The sequence below is a fragment of the Neodiprion pinetum genome, chromosome 4 (assembly GCF_021155775.2).
Source record: "Neodiprion pinetum isolate iyNeoPine1 chromosome 4, iyNeoPine1.2, whole genome shotgun sequence".
Lineage (NCBI taxonomy): Eukaryota > Metazoa > Arthropoda > Insecta > Hymenoptera > Diprionidae > Neodiprion > Neodiprion pinetum.
The window spans coordinates 23,740,008-23,763,059 of NC_060235.2; the positions used below are offsets into that span (position 1 = coordinate 23,740,008).

Sequence of the window (23,052 nt, forward strand, 5' to 3'; positions counted from 1 at the left end):
TCAATTACTTGCGAAGATTCAGTTAAAGAACGAAAAGAAATCGTGAGTAATAGTCCGGTCTTAGGTCATATTTTAATTTTGCTTCAGTCTGTTGGCTTCGAGATATTGGATTTTTCTGCCTGACATTGTTCCATATTGGTAAAGTTATAAACTTAGATCGAGTTATGTTGGAGATTAAATTTTGTCCAATACATGTTTCAATAAATAAATTTTAATTCTCTGTTATTATTGATACGACGGTGATTATTCTTACACGGTTACGGAACACGGCCCGATTGAATCCGTAAAAATCAATCGATTGTTTTTCGTTTTTTTTTTTTTTTTTTATTTTAAAGTGAGCATGTGAAATCAAAATTTCGTAAATTTCAGTATGTCGTCTTAATAGCGAAAAAGTTTCTTGATAATTTATAATTTCATTCAAAAAATTTATCAATTTCAGGTAAAAATACTCATTAATCTCTCATTTATTATATCAAGTAGGAACTCAGTAAATAAGACAATGATGATAATTGATACTTTAATCGCATAAATTGATATTGTATTGTATTGTATCAGAAATGGCTGGAGTACCACCTCACGGTGACATTCACCATCAACTTTCGGTATGCAACAATAACATAACAAGCAATCGGGATTGCAGAATTTTATATACCGTGATTACTTGAATTTGGCTCGTATTTTGCTTTTGTTGCATCGAATTGCTCTGTTCTATGAAATAGCTAAACCTACTATAAATCCAACTATCGATACATTGTTTATCACCCTATCATTTACACCATTTCTTGAAAAATGTTCCGAGCGAAAATAGCATTCTCAGTTTCACTATAAACCTGAATGTATTGTTGCAGGACAATATTGTTGTCAAGATCTTTTGTCCTGAATACTCAAGCACTGTGTTGTAAAATTATTCGTAGGTAAAAATGAGCTTACAATAAGCCTTCCGGTAGTATCGGTATCGCGCAGGTTTGAAAATCGATGCACGCATTTACGACTTGTTGAGCTTTAAGGAAGCTCCAAGCTCTGGAAGCGATACCACGGTATGTTAATTCCTCAATGTTATGTTTCTGTTAACAACTGTGTACCATGAACGTAAATATACCCACAGGACAGCACACGAGATCAATTTGATCCTTCTCATGGTGTATCACGATTTAAAAGGAAAAGTTTCGAAATGATTTCCGAGCTTCGAATCTTCATTGACGTTTGTGCATTGGAATAATCAACTTAGGACTGTCGAGGTGAAACAATACAATTCATCCAATAACGAACGTCAAAAATTTCCTAAAAGACGCCACACGTTACACTTGTCAAGTGTAGCGTATCGTATATTTTATTCGTTTACTCTGCGGGTGATGTACAAATATATTAAATATATAAAATTTATAGTAAATTTCATACAGATACGTAGATGCTTGTCGCGGTACGAGAATGTGATCATTGGCCTTATCTCTGGTGCAGCGGCGTCAATTTATCGACCTGAAACTAGAATCGCAAATCCGCGCTGCTTTTGCCCTGCCATGCCGGGCTGTCAGGTACCTAATCTATCCTCACAATTTACCGTTTGCGCGAGCTGTTCCGCACCATTAAACGCATTTTCTTTTGCCCTTTTCTTTTTCCGCCGAACGCGGCAACGGAGCAGCCACCCTTGCTGCTTGCAGACTTCAACATCTCCGAGGCGCATGCCTGAATGCAGCCAGCTCGAGTCAGGATCGGCTCTAGAAAACCCCGAGCCACAAGATTCGATCCGAAAACGAAGCTAGCGGACGGGCTGACCAGTCACTCTATCACCTCAAAATGAATCTTGACTGCAGGATTTTCTCAAACGAAATGTAAAGAGTAAACAACAATACGAATGAAAAATTTTAAGTAACGTGTAAAGCGTGCACGAGCTCGTGGTGGTAATAAATGTTCGATAAATTTTGCAAGGAGATATTAAGAACGGAATGTCTTGTTAATAACGGCCCGTGATTAACGGGTTGAAACTGACTTCCGTGAATGACGAGGCATTGTTAACGGTGATTGGTCACAACCCTTTATCGGTCGTTTGTAAGATTCCGAGTCTGTCGGTCTCGAAAGCCAGACGATACCTGTACGGATTATGGCGACGGAATATATTGTATTTTCACCCTCATCTCGCGGATCTCGGTAGAAGTCGGGAAAGCCCGAACTTCCTTCCAAGTTGGAGCAATTGGACATCCCGTGAGACGATGTCGTCTTACACGGGCGCGGAATCGAGAAGCCCGCAGTTGCCATGGTTACGGAACTGTGGATAGCCGAATGCCTGCAGATCACATTTGCGGATTCTTTACTGATTTTTTCCCACCTCGTTCGGGCGTCTCTTCAGCTACCCGGATGAAACTGGTTCGCGAAACCTGCACCTAAACGCAACCCGATCATGACTACGTTTACAAAGTTACTAGGCGCAATTTATACCCCTTGAAGAACAAGAATTTTTTCTTCAATACTCTATTCCTTGCTCGTATACAAAAGAATTAATTGTGATGGATTGAAGATAAAATAGTAGTGGAGAATTTTTCAAGACAAATCAAGTACGTAGCTGCGATTCGAGAAGGTTCCATTGGTCATGAATCTGTACTATTTATAGTTCCGTCACGGGATAATCGTAAATGAAGTATTTACCTGATCGCTGCATTCGTAAGCCATAAGCGTCTGTTGAAAAATATATAAGTAGAAATAGAAGAACCTGGAATTATGAATAAAAGCATGGATATCGGTGTTTCATTTCAAATTGCATCAATATGATAAAAAATTTAAAAGTTTCGTTTGATTTCACTCTATAATGGGTCGTTTCGTTGAGAAGACTGTTTTCTACAGTCACCGCAGCAGATTTTCTTTTTCTTTTTAGTAGTCGCTTCGATATCGCCATTATCGGAGAAATTTAATATTTAACGATGTAGAGATAATGAAAAAAAGTGTTCAAGTAAAATTTTAGAACCTAGTCTCCTAAATAAATTGAATCTACTACATTTAAAACGAAGCATCGATATCGAAGCTTTAATTCAAAATTCCAATTTTTCCTATGTTCATATTCTTATCAGACCTTCGCAGCTTACGAACACAACAATTGGGTAAAAACGTCGTGCGTTATTAACTTTAGGCCTTAACGTCAATTTATTCTTGCACGAGCATTAAATATTCGCAACAGTTGCTAGAAAATGTAGCAACAGCGTAATCGTAATGAAAAAGAATAGTAAGAGATACTAGACTTTCCGGTAACGGCTATAAAACTAATTTTCATTTTCTACCTAGAACTATATTTTTCCCTCGTGGTAAAAAATGAAAATAGTCAAGGACCGAGCGGTAAGAAAAACTAAAAACTTCTCTCAGTGAAACGATCGTAAATATTGGGCAAGAAATTTCCGGTACATCTGACGTCTGAACAAACTTGACAAATAACGAGGTATTAGGGCCCGAAGTAAGAAAATACGAGGCTGATAGGACACGGGGGACATTCGTTTCTACGTTACTACGTTACTACGTTACTACGTTACTGAGGGGGTTGATGCATCGGGGATGAAGGGCGGGTCGGGCGGAACGTCGAGGCGCTAGTGTCGCAACACCCGGGCCATTCCACCCTCGCTTCTCGCATGTCGATGCCGGCGACGCGCGCCCTTCGGGGTGCAAAAATAATCGGGATTCGAGGCTGGCTGCGCGCTACCCGTTAGATTATCTCGCCTCGCTCCGATCATCAACAAGTTTAACCCGAATAGTCGTAGATTTCGTTGCGTTGCCGGAGATTCGTCCGAGCGAGGAATTACGAGGGCGGTAAAAGTACGATACCAGATATTTTCAACCTGCCGCATTTTACACGGTATAATTGGTACACCTGGTACGATTTACGGGATTTACGGTGGGACGCCGACACGCAGCTTCATTGACTGAGAACGCACACGTGTAAATCTATAAACTACGTTGTAGCCGCGCGTTTTTACGCTCGTGTAAACGTCAGTGTGTTTACAGTCGTTTGCAAAGCACGTATCGCGGACGGAGCTCATCCCTTCGATACCGGGACACGGTCGCTCGAGGAAGAATAAAAATATGTAAACTGCGATATTTAACGCAAGAATTACTTGCAACTACTGTGTCAAGGTTGTATAAAGCATAAACAAGTTAATCGTAATTGAAAGCACGAGTTATTAAGATGAAAATCAGGACGTATATTGTTGTAGATAAAATAATGGTTTCGAATCGGAAATCAGTTTAATAACGTTGCGGGTTGTTTCGAGCTTTCTTCAAATATCCAGAACTAACGTAGAGTCAGTGTGTTTACATATAAAGTGATAAACTTCTACCCGACGAACTGAACTTGTGTCAACCGTGGAGAAGATCGTAGAAGTAGATTTGATAAATAAACAAATGGAAAAATCGCGTGACTTAAAATTTGGTCCAATTTTTCAAAGAAAGCTTGAAAAAGCTCTCGCGGCGTTTTTAAAATTGTACGACCGTAATGATCACGCCCTTGGATTCTCCAATTTATTGGACTTGGTCGTGTTTAGCATTAGCCTAATTCCGCGATTGAGCTTTTGCGAAGGAAGGAACCTTCTGTCATCTAAAACCAGCTTGTGGACATGGCTCTGAACAGTTTGATGCATTCGCGTTACAACCTGCATCGTGTGTCCCTGCCACCGAAAGCATAACGCAGCGCGACATCGATACGACAATGAACCGACACAGAACTACGCCTAGACATGAACGTCGACCGAGGTGTGTAGAACTGCTTATTAAACGTACACTCCCGGGGTTCGTTCTGCTGTTGATGGTTTGAATTCTCCCTTCTGCTTAGAAAATAAAAGTACACCCTTTTCGCAGCAGAATTAACGTCGTTAAGTGTACATAACGTGCACATGATAAGCTTAAGCGGTTACTATGAAAATATATAGTCAGGATCAATGAGTGAGAATTTATTGCCTAGCTTCTGACTAGAAATATTCAATGAAGATATTCGTGTTATTAGATACTAGATTCTATCGTAGCTTTATCAGACTTCCGTGCTAAGGATTGTGGGTGAGTGAGAAACAAGCCTTAAGGAGGTGCCCTGGTCGATTTCGAGGTTCACGTACACATCTTCAAATATCGAAGTCCACGCATCTCAAACGCGAAAAAAATCTTAACAGCCCCAAACTGTACACAATTCTGAATAAGTACATTTCCACATATTTTCATTTGAGGCAGAAATAAAGAAATTGTATGAATTCTACGAACTTATCATTAAGATCAAAAAGTGGTACGTGGACTACGATATTTGGAAATATGTACGTCAAAGTAGAAATCGATCAGGATACCTTCTTAAAAACAGTATTTTTCGTGGTACGTTTTATCGCTTTAATACCATTTCAATCACTGAAAGTACCATTATGTATGATCAAAATCTTTCGCCGACAATACTCTCTTTTTTTTTGTAACATGGTTTCTTTATTTTTCATAAAAAAAATTTCTGCCGTTACATTCGTTTTATAATAATTTGTATGATACTTTGAATCGACGTCGTATAAGCTTTGTCAGTGTGCTTCAAGTTTTGCGAATTTAAATCTTTCTCGGTAGAAGCATGCGGAAATTTGAAATTTTTAACCAAGTTTTTGTTTTCTTTAGCACGGATTGAAAAGACCTTCGAAGTTAAGTATAAAAAAATTCGCGACGGATACCATAAAAAATTTTCTGCACTGAATGATCATTTTTGTCCGATCTTGACATCATAAAACACTTTCGAGACATAAGCATTCAAACGCTATGTAAATCGCTATGTAAATCGCGGTTGCGCGACAAAGTCTGATATATCTCGAGAACCATCAAAGATATTGAGGTGGAGCAAAAACCATCGCTCAGAGAAATAATTCATTGTGATATCCAGGACAGAAATCGTTATATTTGATTCCGAAGTTAAACCGCAAATTTAAAATTTCTATAACTCCGATCGCACGAAGAGCAGTTATTTATTCTCTTCGACATTTTTTATAGGAAATTTGATTACCTATCTTTTTTATGCTGACAATCATTTTGATAATATGAACGGTTACCGAGATATCTGTGGAAAACTGAAATCGAGCAACTTTTTCTCAAGATGCCGGCACAACCGTCAAAGATTAGGATCAGGACTTTTAGTATGTTTACATGCAGGCCCTTAAATACCATGTTTGAAGTTACAACTCTTTACCAGATTTTTTCCTATTTTCTTCAATTTGACTGGACTAAAAGTCAACAGTTTGAGTAAGAATGTACTTTTTTTCTTTCTCGGATCCCCTAAATACTTGATCCTTAAAAGAAAGAAATTGCATGGTAATATTTTCTTACATTTAAATTCCGTAGTTGAATTTCCTCAGGTCGATTGATCTTATCACTCTGAATAGTGATTATCGTAATTAAGTCGCTGCACGGTGATTGCGTAAAACTAATTTAGTTGACAGAACGATGATGGCGTTAAAATTTTTTCCTCCGATCAACTGTTTCGAATTAAGTTAGGAAACCAGTATTGAAGTATGGATGAGTAAATTCTAAAAACTGCATACGCATATGTGAATCGGGCTGCTGCTTCCGTGCGCGCGTATCTTAAAAACTCGTGTCCCTCTTCAGAAAATCCCTCTGATAAGAGGCTCGAGTAGCAGTCGGAGACAAAGAGACGAAAGACAAAGGGAAGAAGATAAGGGAATCCGAGTGCAAGAGAGGAGAAGACGAAGATAAAGCCGCCGTGGCGTAGAAGAACGAAGAGGGTGAACGACGGGCAAAAGTACCTGCAGAATAATGGGTGAAAGCTCTCCTGATCTAAGCCTCCGCCTTCGCCGGGGTAGCTCGGATTCCCGCGACTGTTTCTACATGGATTTTGCTCAGGTATGTGCAATAAAGGCAGTGCGGCAATTTCATCCTTTTGTACTCTCCATATTCATCAGGGTTCGAGGTATGGGAAAATCGTTTCCGAAAATGTGACATTGCTCGGGAAGAAATTTGAACATGCTCGGCAAGATTTTTTTAAGTAGATGTATAATATATTTCCGAGGATTCAAGGACCGGGTGTATAACTTTGTTTTGACTTTTTTCGTTGTAACTATAATTCTGACTCTTTACGTCATAGACAGAGACGAAAGAAATCTTGAAGTCTTGTGTCTCGATCGGCTTTGATTGCTACACGGATCCCTTATGCACGCAAAGTTGAGAATTTCAGACAATAGGTTATCAAAGCTGAATAGGTAGAGATAATTCCAGTTTGAAAAGGCATTCATACCCTCTCCTTAACAATCTTATTGTCTTCCTCAGGGGATTGACTCGGACATCGAGGAAGTCGCCCGCCCCGCAGATTCCTCAGATCGGCTTCCCGACAGCCAAATCGAAGAGAATGGTAACGATCTGCCACCAATCGAGGACATTACAACCATTCCTGAAGAAGTTTCGGAAGAGATATTAGCCGAGCAGAACGACGGAGATGATGAAACGCCGCACGAAGGAGATCCTGAAAAGCCAAGGGAGTGAGTTTTTCGTCACTTTATTCATTATTCGAATTTTCATTTCACTTTCCATTTAAATCAAGTGCTTAGGGTTGATTCGCGCAGCGCTTTCCTTAGAATTGAACTTAGAAAATTGTGCAACGAAGCCTGAAACAAACTTTGCCAAACTCGAATGACGGAATATTTCTCCTCGATGTGTGCAGGAGCGAATAAATAATGTATTTACAACCTGCCGAACTAGCGAAACGAGTTTGGAAATATTTTACATATCTCACAAACGGTAAAATGCAAAGTCCCGATGCGCGTATTATAAAAACAAAAATACGATAAGGTTGGCGTGTCGCGAATCTTGGAGATTTACACCAAAACGATACGAACGATGGTCGGCATAGTTAATCAAAAGACGATACTATTTATTGTTTTTATTACGAGTTAGTCGCGCATTGAGTATTCAGCAAATTATTATCTTCGTAAGCCACAAATCGATTATGGCTGTGATCAAGAATAAGAATTATGCGAATTGAGTAAAACTTCGTCTTGTAGCTGTAAACGAAATGCGTTCTTGACGAGCAGCCCGATTCTTGATTACATCTGCGCGGGGTTCTCGGCTTACTAGAGAAACCCAAGAGTCTCGCAGTGATTTCCCGATTTTGATTACAACTCAGTCTGTAATTGCGAACAGCCTGAGGCTTGAACTGATTTTCGTATCCATATTTGAATCGCGGATCATCTAACGAGACGTGAAAACTCGTCTTGATCAAATCTCGGCTTTCCATTTCTTCCGCACCGTTTCGCATGCGGACATCTGCCGATGCATCTATTTCTTGCGAAAATCCTGTCTCTCCTTCCTGCCTCGTCGATGAATTTTTGGAAAACATGGTAACACGGTATTGCTAGAATTCAGCACCTGGTCTCTATGAGCAACACATATTTCTCTGTTAGAAATCTTTTCCGCGAGATTCGATCAATTAGTCTACAAAATACTAAAGTTCTTCCAACGATCGCAAATCGATAAACTTTCACTGTGGAGAAAAATGGCAGAGAAATTCTGATGAACTTCACATTTCTCTGAAAATATTTACAATTCCTATTCGTTTCTGAATATCGCTTTGTTTTACCTTTCAACCTATGAATCAAAGTATTACTTTCGTTTGACCGTTGACTGCTAAGTATACTCATTTGATTTGTATGAATACAAATTTGTACAGGCAACAGATACTTTGGATAAAACCAAACGATTCTTTGGTACATTAACTAAAGTTCACAAGCAATCGATAAATACGCAGCTTAGAGCGCAGGTGTAGGAATGCTTGAGTTGGATGAAATTTGAATACATACAACGTCGGAAGGTTGCACAAAAACTGTGCATGAAATTCGGAAGAGATTTCGGTAAAATAATACTTTAGATGAGTACAGGAATACAAATTTGGGAAAAACGGTGAATCTTTAATAAAAAGCAACAGAAAAATGAAAAATGAAAAATAATTCCGAGTATTTTAGAGAGCGAGAACCAGAGCATAAGGGGAAGGTATGTATAAGAAATTTGCGAAGAACAATATTGTAGCATAAAAAGGTAAATGTACCTGAAAAAATTTAGATTTCTGTAGATAATTAAGGATTTTACCGAAACATTTTCTGCATAACAATACAAAAATGTTTGCACGTAAAACTCTATCGTGTGAACTTTTATAATGAGTAGGAGTTAAGTTCGTGCGATGAATTTCCCTGAAAAAAGCCTCCGACGGAATGGAACACCTCTGCTTCCTTCGATAAGATGCTTTATATACTTGCCTGCATCAACTTCTTGAGTTTGTTTATCGAACGCTGTAAATGGCGAGTAAACGATACTCTCGCAGATTCAGCATCGGTTTTGGAATCCTCAATTATTCCGTCTTTCTAGCTTCGTATCGAGACAGTCACGATGAGCAGCAACCCCCACTCTGCACCTTCCACCGCACCTGATTATTTCCGCCGGATATTGAATGCGAAACGGTAGTCTACCCTCCCGATATTACCGTTTCATTTTGTTGCCCTTTTTCCACCACCCCTAGTGAGATGCATGCCTCCCGAAGTCGATGATGTCGGAGGGCAAAGCGCGTGAAAAATGCCGAACATCGTGGAGAAGTAAAATGTCACTCTCGTAGAGTAAAAACCGAGATACTTTGACCGGAGTAAGATTTTACCTAAGAAAATTTGGAGTACTCTTTATTCTCTGAAAAAGATTCCAAAATTTTCTGGACAGCGGTGAAATTTTGTTCGAGAAACTTTATTAGAGAGCTCTTTGATTTTATAAATATTTTTGTCTAGATTTTCTGTCGTAAAATTTCACTCTTGCCGAAGTGGCTCGGTTTTTAATCCACAAAATTTAGAGAGTATACACTCGAGTTGTTGCGCGAAATCAGGCCAAACTGCAAAATGAAAAATTCTCCACTATATGTTCAGATAAAATATTTAAAATTTTGATATAATTAGTATAGAATGATCCCAGAAAACTATTTATCGTTACTTTTTTTTTTCATTGTTTATCCATTCTGGTAAAATGAAGATTGTCAAAATATGGGTTCAAAAATGGATGGAATCGTAAGTAAATGTGGTACAATTAACAATTTACTGTGATTATACTTGTCAAACTATATATTCAACATTTTCAGGATATAGTAATAAATGAAAATAATTAAAAACTGTATAGCGACTACGACTATGGTGTATAGTTCAGAACGTCATATATTTTTTAGTTTTATGATGAACTTTGATACATTTTTGAAGAATTGAAAAATCAGCACCATTTCCGACTTCAATATTACTTTTCTGTGAAACAGTTTGGAATTCGAATTTTGAAATTCGTTAATCTCCTCTACTATGTGAATTGTTGAAAGTAACAAACAAATTACAAAATACAGCTCACTTCGTCATATTCAAGTCCAAATTCTTCGTTCACGTTCTACGAAGCAAGCATACGCCTATACTACGCACGGCAATCTTTTGTACGGATCAAATTTTTTCATGTAACTCTCAAGGGAAATATCATGCGACCAAAGCGACGGTCAAACCTTCCTAACTTCCGTGTGCCTAATACAAGGTTGTTTCAAACAAATTTTGGCGACTTTAAGAGTTAACGAAACAAACAGGGAGAGTCATTCTCATTTTTTCATCAACCGTTATTATTTACCGATGGGAAAATATGTGTTTCAAAATTGATCGTTGCAGGTAAAGAATTCAAACGTTATATCGGATATGGCGTTCTACTAATTGAGAAGTGTATTTTATTTTGAACAAAAGTGACATCTGGTGGACAGGGATTAACTGACTGGGCAGTTTTATTCACCAATTGAAACCCTTGTTTCTTACTTTATTATTGATTTTAACCGAAGGCAGGTTCGTTTGAATAAGGAAACAGTTGCGCTGGGTAACATTTTTAGGTCATTAATCAAAAATTGAAACACACATTATAAGCCGATCAGTCGTACACTGATAGTACGTGTAAAGAGAACACATTTTATGCGACTCTTTCTATTTTGCGAACTTCGTTTTTCTCTACAAGCGAACTAGAAGTACCAAAGAATATTGATCTTTATAATCATGACAAGAAAATTTTTTTATAACGTCGAGCTGCAGAACAAATAATTTTCTTGAAGTTTTTCAGCACAAATTATATTTTGTAAAAAAAGTTAGATATGAGTTCCATATACGAATATTATCAAATCATAGAAACATTCACAATAATAAACTTTTTACAAAAATCAAAAATTTCATCTCCTTACCGGATACACTGTATAGAAAAATCAATGGAGTTATAATATAGCTCGGTAAGAAATCCCCCATAAAAATGATTACTTTTTCCGATATCTGACACTATTACGGATAAAAAAAAAAAAAATTATCTTCTCTTACATAAGCGATGGAAATTGAAGTAAAATCACTAATACTTCACCTTTGTAGAATACCATGCACTAGGTTAAATGGTCAACAAATATCGTGTCGTACCTGCTGCAGGACGTAAGTACGCACGCCTCTGCGAATAGATACAAGCACTCATAATATTCTCAATGCCTGCATGGAGGAAGTATTCCAGGTTAAAAAGATTGGCAAAACTTAAACGCACTACCTAGCTGGAAGCAAATTGATCACGGAACGATTTAAACTACACCGGGGAACGATATAGGACGGAGAGAATTTATACCCGCGTACGTCACGAATCGCTCTTGCCAGTCTACTATGTGACAACGGAGAGTGGAAGTTGGCCAGAAGGGCCGTGGTTGTGTTATCCATTGGTGGACGACGATCCGACTGACGGCAATGCTCATCAAGGAAACCTCGTTGAGGTAGGCCAAAACCGACCGACACTTTGCTGTCGCAGTATTCAAGTTATTGTAAAATCCGTAAATCACTCAAAGGACTAATTACATCTTAACAATCGTCTCGCGAGGTAAAAAGATCGTGAAAAAATCTGCGTTGTTCTTCCACGCTTCTCCATCCATCGCCCTCCAACGTACAATTGCAAGTACAAATTAAAAAACAGCAAAAAAATCGCAGCAATATCTTGCAAATATAATAATGTATCTACAAGACTGTTTCCATTGATAGAAATTTTGTTTTCCTTCCTTTGCTGGTGCTGGGTTTAAGCTTTAGGTTTTTTTTGCGCAATAAATCCCTCGAGTATTCAAATTAGCCTTCTTTAACGCCACGGTGACAAAAAAACAGGTATTAGACAAATCAGAACTTTTTGTACCTTTTTTCAAAATTTCGGACTGAAATCAATCTTCCAGGTTCTCCTTCCGGGGGAAACAAACAATTAATTATTTATATTAAAATGAAGCCAGTCCAACTGTCAAATCGAACTACACGATTATTTTTGAAAACTTGATAAAGGAACTGGAATACAATATACTGTTTACAGGTCATTTAATTGGGAAATAATCAATTGGCAAAAGGCATCTCTTAGAATTGAGATTTTTAATTCGGCAGAAACTGTAAACGTTTAGACCTTGATCCAGAAGTAAAAAAAAAAATAAAAATATTGCCCTCATTCAAAATAGTCTAATATAGCTATATTCACAATCATCGTACACAGTCGATGCTTAATAATACATATCATCGAGATCTTAGCAATTTTTCGAAAAATGATGTACGTTATTTGCAAAATATTTTTACTGATCAATGGATATAAAGTGCGTGCTAAATTCAACTTCGCTGATTTGACGAACGTATCGGTTATTGCAGTGACATAAATTTCTCTTGTTAGAATCAATACATTTTTCTATAAAAAAAAAAAAAATGTATTTCAACATCGTGTGCTGAAATCATCACTCTGAACGTGCCTAGGTGATGATCGGGGATTGAAACGTCATTAAAATGGGTTTGAGAAGTGCTCGGAAAGCATCTCATGACGTCTGGACTCGGATGTAAATAAAATAGCGCGTCTCCTCGCAATTTGCGCTTCATTCATACAGCTTCGCCGACTAGGACTCGTGGATGTACGATGACGATGAGTGAGACGGCCTTTTCGCCCTTCCATGCCCCCCGATACAAGCCTCGAAACTTAACACGACAATTGGCGAGCTGATTGCCTCTAGCCGTTTTTGGCTTATTCTCATCAACTCGCCCATTATCCATTATCGAGAATAATTTGCAAAAATCGAGCTTGGAACAGTGCCCGCTACTTTTCGAATTAACCCGGGCAATCGGGATGGTTGTGCTTTTCTCAAAGCCTTCAACTTTATCAATTTGAGTGAGAAATATTTTACCGATACTCAATTGTACGGTTCAATTCTACGTGAGGCCCATTTGTTAACATTGTAATAGTTGAAGCCAGATAGTCAATAGACAACCAGCCATTTAATTGTTTCTCGGGATTTGAATAAACGACATTTTAATCCCGAGCACGATTCTTGGAAAAGGTTGACATAATTTTTTTAAGTTGAAAAAACAATTAACTAAAAGAATTTTGCACAAGTTTTTGTACTTGGCGTAACTTTTCGTTTCGGTTTTTTTTTTTACGTATTCCGAACAAAATTTGGCATTTATGGATAAACGAAACGAGAGTAACCCATTATCAAACATTATGAAACAGTTGAATAAATGCTGTATAAGAAGAACGTTATTGGCATTCGGCTACTTGCTTTTATTCGAGCTTTGGAACGTGAAAAAAATTTACAAATCATGTTTCGAGTAACAAAACTCGGATGCTTCGCAAAGTTATCAATAACCCGAACAAACTTTTTGCTTGTTTTCGAATTGACCATTCCGACTTTAAAGCTCAAAGACAAATTATCCAAAGTCCCATTAAACCGTACAGAAAATTGTCAGATTTTATTTGCATTTCCCCACAAAAGGTTGCGTACTTCCGTGAAAAACCTGGTTAAATATTAACGACTCCCTTCCGAACGAGATGGAAAAAAAGTTAAAGTAAGTAGAAAAAGAGCCAACATGACTGAACCACTTCTATGAATATTATAAATCACATCATTCCCCGGAAGCTTTGGTCAAACAATGTGAAACCCTGGTGGAGAAAAAAATTGTTTGCCTTCGAGTCGGTGGTAAAGGGCGCAGAGCAAGGCAAGGGGCGAGATTGAAGGGAAAGAGGAGAAGGTGCCGCGCCCTCTAAAGGACACAAGGACCTGCAGGGACGAGACGTTCCTGCGCGCAAGGGTGAACAATGGTTCTCTCCAAGTGCCACTCGGCCCTCAACGCCTGTCTCGTGTCTCTGGACCTGGAACAATATTGCACGCGACTTAGGTGCGTGCGTACGTGCAGAGGATCTACCTCTAGGCGGGATGAAGATGAAGCGAAGGCAAACGCTACACGTGATTATTTTGGAAAGCTCGACTTGCGTCGAGGTTCTCGACTAGGTAGCCAGGGATCAAGCCCACTTCGTAACTCGGCGTTCCCCTCTAGGCAGCTGATTGTGCGGACCGGATCCCCTCGCATCTGAGCCTACATTACACAAATAACACCCACATGTAGATAACTCTTCATAAATTGTACATGTGGCATTGGGACATTGTGCACGGGGGAGTCGCTGCAGGCGCTGAGATTCCGACGAATCTTCGAGAAATTCGGTCTGACACTTTTGATATAAAGTTGGGAAAAGGATGGACAACCTTGTGAATAAGCTTCGATGACGTTATTTGCGATAATGGTGGCTAACCTGTTTGAAACATCGTCCGTAATACGTGACAAAAATGAAACTGTGAAAATTTGAAAGAAAAACGAAGAAAAGGTTTTATAATTGGATCACTCAAAATGAATAAACTGTATGAAACGGTTTTCTTTTTATGTAATTCTAGTGTTTTTCGAGTTATTTTCTACTAAAAAAATTACAACTTGTTTTCGTTGAATTAGATTTTCCGATTAGTTATTTTCAGAGTGGATGCAAATAAATTTCTGTAAGCACGGTACAACATCGATTAAATTTGCGCAATATAATTATAAGATAACGTAAAGTTTCTTGGATTTTTTAAAAATAATTTGCGAATACTAGTCCGTGAACAAAATGATTCCAAAACAATTTGGTCTAATTCTAAAACCTTGTCCTAAATTATTATAGTGATTCGAATTTGGAGAAATTCATTTTTGTATATATTAGGAGTATTATTTTACTCCTGTTAACAATCATCCGTTCTAATAACATTGCTGGAGATCCTCTGAATGGTTTCCAAAGGTTAAATCCACCAGACAAATATCGTAAAAACAATGTTTTCCCTAAACCTCAATTGCCGGTCTTGATTTAGCTATGATAATTTTCATTAGAAAAATAGTTTCTTGACATCAAATTTTCGATGAATATCTTTATATTTCCGCGCTTTGTTATATTCTTGTTACTAGTTCTAAAATATTGCCTCGATTCGATTGATTTTCGATTTTATTCAAGTTAGATTTTTTTTCCAGCTACTGTTTTTGAGTTATTACGCGAATTTCTTTCATGATTTAGAGTCGCTTTCTTCTATAAATCACATTACCGATAATTATATTAAAATATGTCGAGTATAATTGTATAACTGCCAATTATTTTGATAACAATAGGTCAAACCACGATAAAAGAGATTCACTCTTCCAATGTTGATTGAAAGTATGACTGGAGATTAGTTGGTAATTTCGTGGAGTACACTGTATTATGTACGACGATAAATAATTTAATCGCCTTCTAGACAATCGATAACAACGACATCAAAAGATTCTACCAAACAACTAAGGACACAAAACTCTCGAAATTAAACGTATTTGGAAGTAAAGTAGCACTTGCACATTTTTCCGTGTAGTGTTTCTGTGATAGAATAATGTTCAACGTAGTTTTCAAAATCAGAAATTTTTCAGTACTCGAATTCTAAGCATCATTAGTACCTCAAATGAGTTCTAATCTGGTTTACTGTTTTCTCCAAAGAATATCAAACACGTATAAGAATTTAAAAACCGTAGACAAACAAGTAACATAATGATTATACAGAGAACTATTGTAATAATAGTTTGTTTAGAAAATTTAAATGTAGGTCTATTAGTAAAGAATAGGTGCAACTCATTTGACGATCCTATGATTACGAATTATCTATCCATATTTGTGGAATAAATTTAAACTCATCGAAGCTCTTGAATTGCTTGTTCTAAAAAATATCGTCATCTCTGAACTATTATTCACAACATGAAAATTGAATACATGTGAGTATTAAAATTTTTAAGGTTTTTTTTATCTAGAGTGCTCCTTTTTTCAATTTATTACTTCAGTTGGGGCGAAACTTTGCTGATCGTGAGTCTATTGATTCGTCTACTAGCGCTCATGTTTCTCGAACTTGATTAATATGCATCGTCGAAAATGTCGGAGATAACGATCACCTATAAATATTGAGTAAATCATAGATATCCAGGCTTGACACTTGACGTCCACAAATCAATCAGAACTCTAGTAGGTCTCTTCCTGTAGCCGTTTGTCAGTGAGGTTTCAGTGTGTAAGTTGGTCTGCAGATGATTTTAAATTGAACCTGGTACTAGCCTATTAAAGCCAGATCGGATAGTTGGAAGTTAATGACTAAGCAAGTACTTGTTTCCATCATCCACCCATTATCCTTTCATCCACTGTTAGAATCGAATGACTCAAGCCGGAGTTGTGAAAATGTACTTTGATTCTTAGCAACAGTAAAAAGTTTCGTACAGCAATGTAATTAAACAGTGGTAAAGCACTGCGGTGCTGTGACAGGGACACATGATTTCAATAAGATTACCGTAATAACATTTCATAAAATTAGTTGAAAAAGTAAAAAATACATGTTAATTTGATTCTTTAAATATCATTTGTTTTTGACGACAGCATATCACTGAGACAGATGATTATTTGAGTCCGCCAATTTTTTTTTTTTGTGATAAAAAATATCCTAATCGCGGGTGGCGAAACAATTATCTCGTTCCTTCGAAATTAGTAATTGTGAATGAAATATGGATTTGAATCAAACACGTTATTAAATTCCCGTAAATGATTTATTCTAGTAATTTTGTGGAAAAAATGCTAGGGTATTATCGATATATAATAAAAATATTATCGTTCGATCCATTCCAGCATTTATATAAATATATTTGAAAAAAAACGCTTTGGGATATAGTTTTGCTTTGATCAAAGTAAGTCAAGAAAGATTTTTGAATCGAAACTGAGATTCAAATTTAAAACCCTTTTAATTTGAGCGAGAATTATTATCCGTGTATATTTATGTTGTCGAAGAAAATTATACCCAGAAAAATAGCAATTAATAACAAATTGTACGACTTTCAAACTGAACCAAATAGTACGTTTTTGTTTCGTGGTTATGTCTTTTTCCAGGATTCAATCCTTTTTTATTGGAGGAAAAAAAAACAAGCCGTACCTACTGCACAGCATTCTCGCCTTTCCGTGGATCGTGTTAAATGCTAATGAAACGAGTACCGTTGTGTTTGATTAATAGTGCCAATTGGGCATTGTACACTAAACATGGACACCGTGCTCGTTTGGGTAAAATAGGAAGTACAATGGACAAGTGTTAATTTGGAAAGTATCCATTTCGGAACACCTCGTTGACTTTAACGACCTGGATTGCAAGCTAACATTGAATATTTTTTTATTATGCCGTCACCAAAATAAAAGCTGACAAGATCACTACATAATTGTCAATGCCCTGTTGCAATTTAGTATAGCATAGCGTGTTACGATACATAAAAATTGAATGTGAAATATCCAAGTGAGATGAAAGCAAGTTTTAATCAGAAAATTAATTTAACGAGTAAAATCAATTAAAAGTCTGCTACTAAACTGCCTTCGGCGTTTTCTTCGTCTGAAAATTATCGCTCACACGAGTCGACGCGCGATGTGCGAAACAATATGGAACGAAGGTTGAAAAAAATAATTAAGCAAATGGATGTTTCACGAAATTGAAGTCACTCTGGTCTGACTGCTTCCATGTAGTAGCTTCATAAAATGTCTCCCCCTAATGAGGATAATGCGAAAGGGAAGAAACGAAGAGCTGAGTCGCGATACTGTTTATCCAAACAAAGGTGAGCCTTGTCAGACGCGTGTATCGTCGCCTCAGGAACACGCGAGCTGTTTCCTTAATTCTGACGATCAGTTTTCGCAATATTGCGAATTAGTTGAACAGCATTTTCCGGGTGTTGTGTCGTAAACGGCAACGATCCGACCCTCACGGCATGGCAGTGGCTATCGATTACTTCAAATTAAACTTCAAACGCTCCGCGGTTTGCTTAAAAGGAGTTTCACTCGTTCGCCTGTATTTATAACGTGGTTGTAGTACAATATAGTTGTGTAGAACAATCCCCCGAAATTAGGGAGAACATTATAGCAAAGCGTGACAAATCCCCTACGGAGATATCCGAAGAGCTTAGTTTACGGCCAAGTGTCCACCGAGTAAGAACTACCTTGGAAAACGGTTCTCGAGAACAGAGACGATCCCTTGTAACGACACTTCGGTTTAAGTGCACTACGGTGAAATTGTGGTAATGAAACGGCGTAGAAAAATCGAGTAAGCAACAAAAGTAATTTCTGTTATCCTTGTTTCGCTCTTTATTTATTTTTTTTTTTTTTAACACCGATTCACATCTTTTCATGTTTTTTTAATTTCTAACTCAAGAGGAAACTAACTCCATTAGAACAAAAAAAAATTTTTTCTTCAATATACCAAAAACTTTTATCGCGAGAATCCTGAACGAGAGGTTGTTCTAAATGTTTCCAGGTTTATTGTTAATATGAAAAGAATCAGTTCGGTATGAATAATTGTAAAAGAAATGCTTTTTGGAACATTAGGTTTATTTTGAAGAACCGCATGTCTTACCAATTTTATTTGGAAACAGCTCTGATTCATCGTGATTGCTAAAAAATTTGTAACTACCGCTGATTCAGAATTGAATTGACAACTGATGAGACAAGAAAATTTGTTTCAGCCAATTCATAGAAGGTACAAAACTGCTATTACAAAAAAAAAACTATCTCACAAATTTTCATCAGACCAACTGCGATTTACAGAGCTTAAGAAATACTGAAAACGTGACTTTCAGTTTTTTTAAAAATTGTAATTATGGAGCGACATGCCCCCACACATCTTTACACCATTTATATGCTATTGTGATCTACTTTTGTTGTTTGTCTTATTTATTCTCAGACGTATATTTTTTATGATTTAATACCAAAATTATTCAAATAAGATTTAATTTATTTGTAACAGTTTTTCCGACACTTCTAAAAATCATTGATATTCATGTTTTTAGAGTGTATAGCATTATTTTAATTGATTTTCACTGTATGATGTTGGAGCTTATATTTGCAGGTGAATCCCACAAAAATGTAATTCGAAGTGCGGCACATTAACAGAATAGGGTAATAAAAAAGATAGTCAGCGTTCTAAACACTCTCAAAATCTCAATCTCAGTGGTATTGTAAAGTGTGGGAAGAATTGTCTACAAAGATTAGCGGAGGAATTTTTTGGCAAAAATCAATGAAACGTTATTAAATTGATTTTGGTTTTGAACTATTCAAAATCGTAAATATACAAATAAACTAGGAAGAACACAAAAAAAAAAAATAGCGAATTAACACCGATTATTAGTGTATAGATGTGTAGAGATATCTCATCCCTCAGATTTGATTTTTTCAAAAAAAAACTGATAAGCACGTGTTCAGCATGTTTTTCGCTCTTCAAATTACAATTGATCCGATGAAAACTTATGAAAATCATTGAAACATACATGTGATAATAAAACCAAATGTATTTTTTCATTATTCGTGACAAAGATCGCGCTATATTTGAATACATTTGATTTCTTCTACTGCAAATGTATGAAATTTGAGTAACAAGAACTCCTTTACCTCCTTTAAACATTTAATGTCCCCAGTTTGACCCACTACAAACTTTTTTTCACCCATAAAAAATACGTAGGCATCTCTTAGATTTTTATGAAGACAAGCGTATTAAATAATGAACAAAATCGTCGGGGGCCACCAGGAGACCTTTCTTTTTAGGATATAAAAAAACGAAACAATGAATTCAATTCAATTTGTTCAAAGTTTGATAATGTGAAATTCTCTGTCCATCCAGCTGGCCCGGACTTCCTGCGGCTTTGCCGTCGCCCGCGTCTCCGTCAGCAGTGATCGTCTCCCCGGAGACCCTGTCACGTCACAGCAGTAGCTCACCTTCCCGAGTTCATCGGCCACAACAATTCGCCCTGGCCATCCCCTGTCCCAGAGAACCCATTGCTGCTGTTTGTTACCCGGGCCCGGCTTACCTAGAAGTCAGTGATGACAAAAATTGGAAGCACCTCGGCGCGTGAGTAAAACATATTTTACGTGTGTGATTGTCGAGCGGATTTAGGTGCTCCGAATTCCGTTTGTTTCTAGGTGTTACTCCTCTAGGTATACGTAGAGTACAAAAGACTGTCTCAAGTTTGGTCAAAACTGTAAAAGAATTTTATTTCGACTTATGCATTTCACAGTTAATACTGCGATGAATAACAGCAAATGCGACGGAATGATACTTCTAATATGCACCATGATAATCTAGCCTAACGAACGTTAAAATGAAGCTTAATCCTACTTCAGTTGACCGTGACCACTTACAGTTTGCGAGAACTATTATTAATGTTTCACTTGCCATGAGTAAGCATGGGATTTTCGAAATCCATATTGTAAATTATAAATTTGTTTCCATGACTCGTTGATCCCAATACGTGTCAAGTTCGACTCACCGCGTAATCCGTAATGATAAGATTCCATGGTCAGAGCCTGAATTCCAGTGGATGTGTGCGTTTGATGATCTTGTTTATGATGTCACAGCGATGCTTTGGCGACCACCTTGAGTGCGCTCTACGGGAAGCTGCTTGTGGTTATGGGTATTGCCTTTCCTATGGCGGAGGTGATCTCCACCTACATTCCGCCATCTTTTTACGAAGCTTTCTACCTTTACCTATACTTCGGCAGTATGGTCTTCTTGCTGTACATGTACGCCATGTTGTTGAGGGACAATAAACCAAAACCAAGTGCGTACGGAATCCCCTGCAAATAATCATAATTTTCCAAACGTGTCCAGAAGAGAAATTTTTCCAAGTTCCATAATTCTTTATCAATACAGAAAAACAGCAGAAGGACGACTGTGATTTGGATAGCTCACAATCTTCAAGTGGCGCTGGAGGAGGCTGTGATATACAGGACACGGGATGTCCTCACGTGGCGGTTGTTAAGCCAAGCCAACACTACGGTAGCTTTTACTTGAGGATGGGTGCCGTGGCTTTTGGTATAGGGTCCATGATTTATTCCGGGTTAGAGTTTGGCCAGTACTTTGAACTTGAGAGAGACACCAAGTGCCACAACATTATGCTGGCCTTGACTCCTGCCACTAGGATGGCGTTCATCTTCATCCAAATGTACTTCATCTTTCTCAACAACGAGGTAAGCGACCATCCAACCCATTCAACATCCAAAGTGGAGAAAATTGGATTTACGATGTACATTCATCATCTTTGGTCATGCGAATAACCTCAACCTATCCGCTAAATCATATCATCAATCGATATATTTTAGAAATCCATACTTTCCTTCAACGCGAGATGTTCCAATAAATGGAATACTCTTAATTGAGAACACTGAGTATGAACCCCACAATTATTAGGTCTGCCTGGTCATAAAAAATGGCATAATCAAGCTCGCAAAACATAAACTAACATCGTTCCTGTTTCGGATAGTAATTTAAAGACCATACCGACGTGCCTGTATCGATTTCCCGAACCGTAGAGTCGTGCTTGAAATAACGTAGTTTCGAGTAACTTTTTCGACCCCTGCGCGTAACGGTTCCTGGCGATGAAAATTGGGGTCTGCAGAGAGGATTATTAACGACTACGAAGGGATGAAAGTGGCGGACACTCTATCGCGAAGGGTAAAAGTAGAGGGAACTCCGGAAGCGGATGTTGCTCGGTGTTCTGCTGGAAGAGATAATTTGTGGTGGGGTCCACGCGTTGCAGGGATGAGGAAAACGGCAGGAATTAATGAGACAGAATGAATCGGTTGACGAATTTTACACAGATTCGTGCATCTGCGTGCACAACTCGTACAGAATTTTGTGGTTCTTCGATTGTAATCGGATAATCCTCCTCATTTTTCAATCGCAAATATTTAGAATATTCACCATCACCGCAGGGCTGAAACGAATTCGTTGCACTCGCGAGAGATTGAGAAACCTTTCCCCGCATGCTTGTTGTTACCAATGCATAATAATACGACGACCCGAATGTCTGGGGCTTCTAGCAAATGAAGGTCTACCGACACCGCATCGTCGCCCGATTCGGTCTCATGCATATGATTGGCACGAATCTTTCGGTCTGGCTTAACGTACTGGTTCAAGAGACAAAACATGAGATCCTTACATTTTACGACCCGGAAAACAATTCGCTTCGAATATCGCACCGACTTGGTAAGCACTCTCAGAGTTGCCTACTCATTGTAGACAATGGTCCTTCATGAGATATGAAAAAAGTGAGTTTTGTAGCCTTTCCGTATCCGCATTGCATAACTTTAATTCGGGCTTATCTGTAGGTAGCAAAGGCGGTCTTCATCATTCCGGCTATAATCATGGACACGGCCACGGTAGACATCACCAAGACCTCCACGCAAACGAACACACGAGAATTCCGCGAGGACTGAAAGGTCCTCACCACATGTTCGAGTGCAGGCGTACCAATATTATGGGATCCCTGGTGCAGGACGCTAGTCCCTTTTTATTCCCCTGCACCATAGAGTACAGCCTTATTTGCGCGGCTATTTTATACGTCATGTGGAAAAACATATCAAAAGCTGGTATTACGCAGCCTACAACTCCTCCTGGATCTCGACACCAGGCACAGCACGCTTATAGGTACATCTTTCATCAAATTAATCGTAACATTCATAGCTGTTATATAGGAATTCTACTGCCATGAAAGAAAACAGCTCGCTACTTAATCTGCAGACTTTTCCGATCGAGGATGCATTCGGTGTACAGTCCAGTCAAAACGATAAGCAGGGGAAAAATTATAAAATGAAAACTGAACAGGTGCAACTGCGGCATCAAGTTGAATTACATTGAAAAAAAATCGTCTTCGCAATATG

General features: G+C 38.0%; 2 protein-coding genes across 4 annotated transcripts in view; one reads left to right on the plus strand and one right to left on the minus strand.

The window, feature by feature from the left end:
* The window catches only part of LOC124216137 (Mitochondrial amidoxime reducing component), a 57,419-nt gene that overhangs the window by 16,388 nt on the left and 17,979 nt on the right, over positions 1-23,052 (minus strand). The window lies entirely within an intron of this gene.
* LOC124216126 (proton channel OtopLc) overlaps positions 450-23,052 on the plus strand; it is a 28,077-nt gene continuing 5,474 nt past the window's right edge. The window contains exons 1-11 of one of the 3 annotated variants that reach the window (XM_069135626.1): positions 450-1,238; positions 1,401-1,532; positions 1,640-1,829; positions 4,518-4,725; positions 6,589-6,843; positions 7,267-7,475; positions 20,015-20,242; positions 20,749-20,951; positions 21,044-21,360; positions 22,213-22,378; positions 22,501-22,819. In XM_069135626.1, coding sequence (XP_068991727.1) covers positions 6,757-6,843; positions 7,267-7,475; positions 20,015-20,242; positions 20,749-20,951; positions 21,044-21,360; positions 22,213-22,378; positions 22,501-22,819 — 1,529 coding nt within the window. In that variant the 5' untranslated portion in view covers positions 450-1,238; positions 1,401-1,532; positions 1,640-1,829; positions 4,518-4,725; positions 6,589-6,756. Of the gene's footprint in view, positions 1,533-1,639; positions 1,830-4,517; positions 4,726-6,588; positions 6,844-7,266; positions 7,476-11,581; positions 11,777-20,014; positions 20,243-20,748; positions 20,952-21,043; positions 21,361-22,212; positions 22,379-22,500; positions 22,820-23,052 lie in introns of those variants that run through there. The other 2 variants (XM_046620281.2, XM_046620283.2) reach the window with 2 other exon arrangements.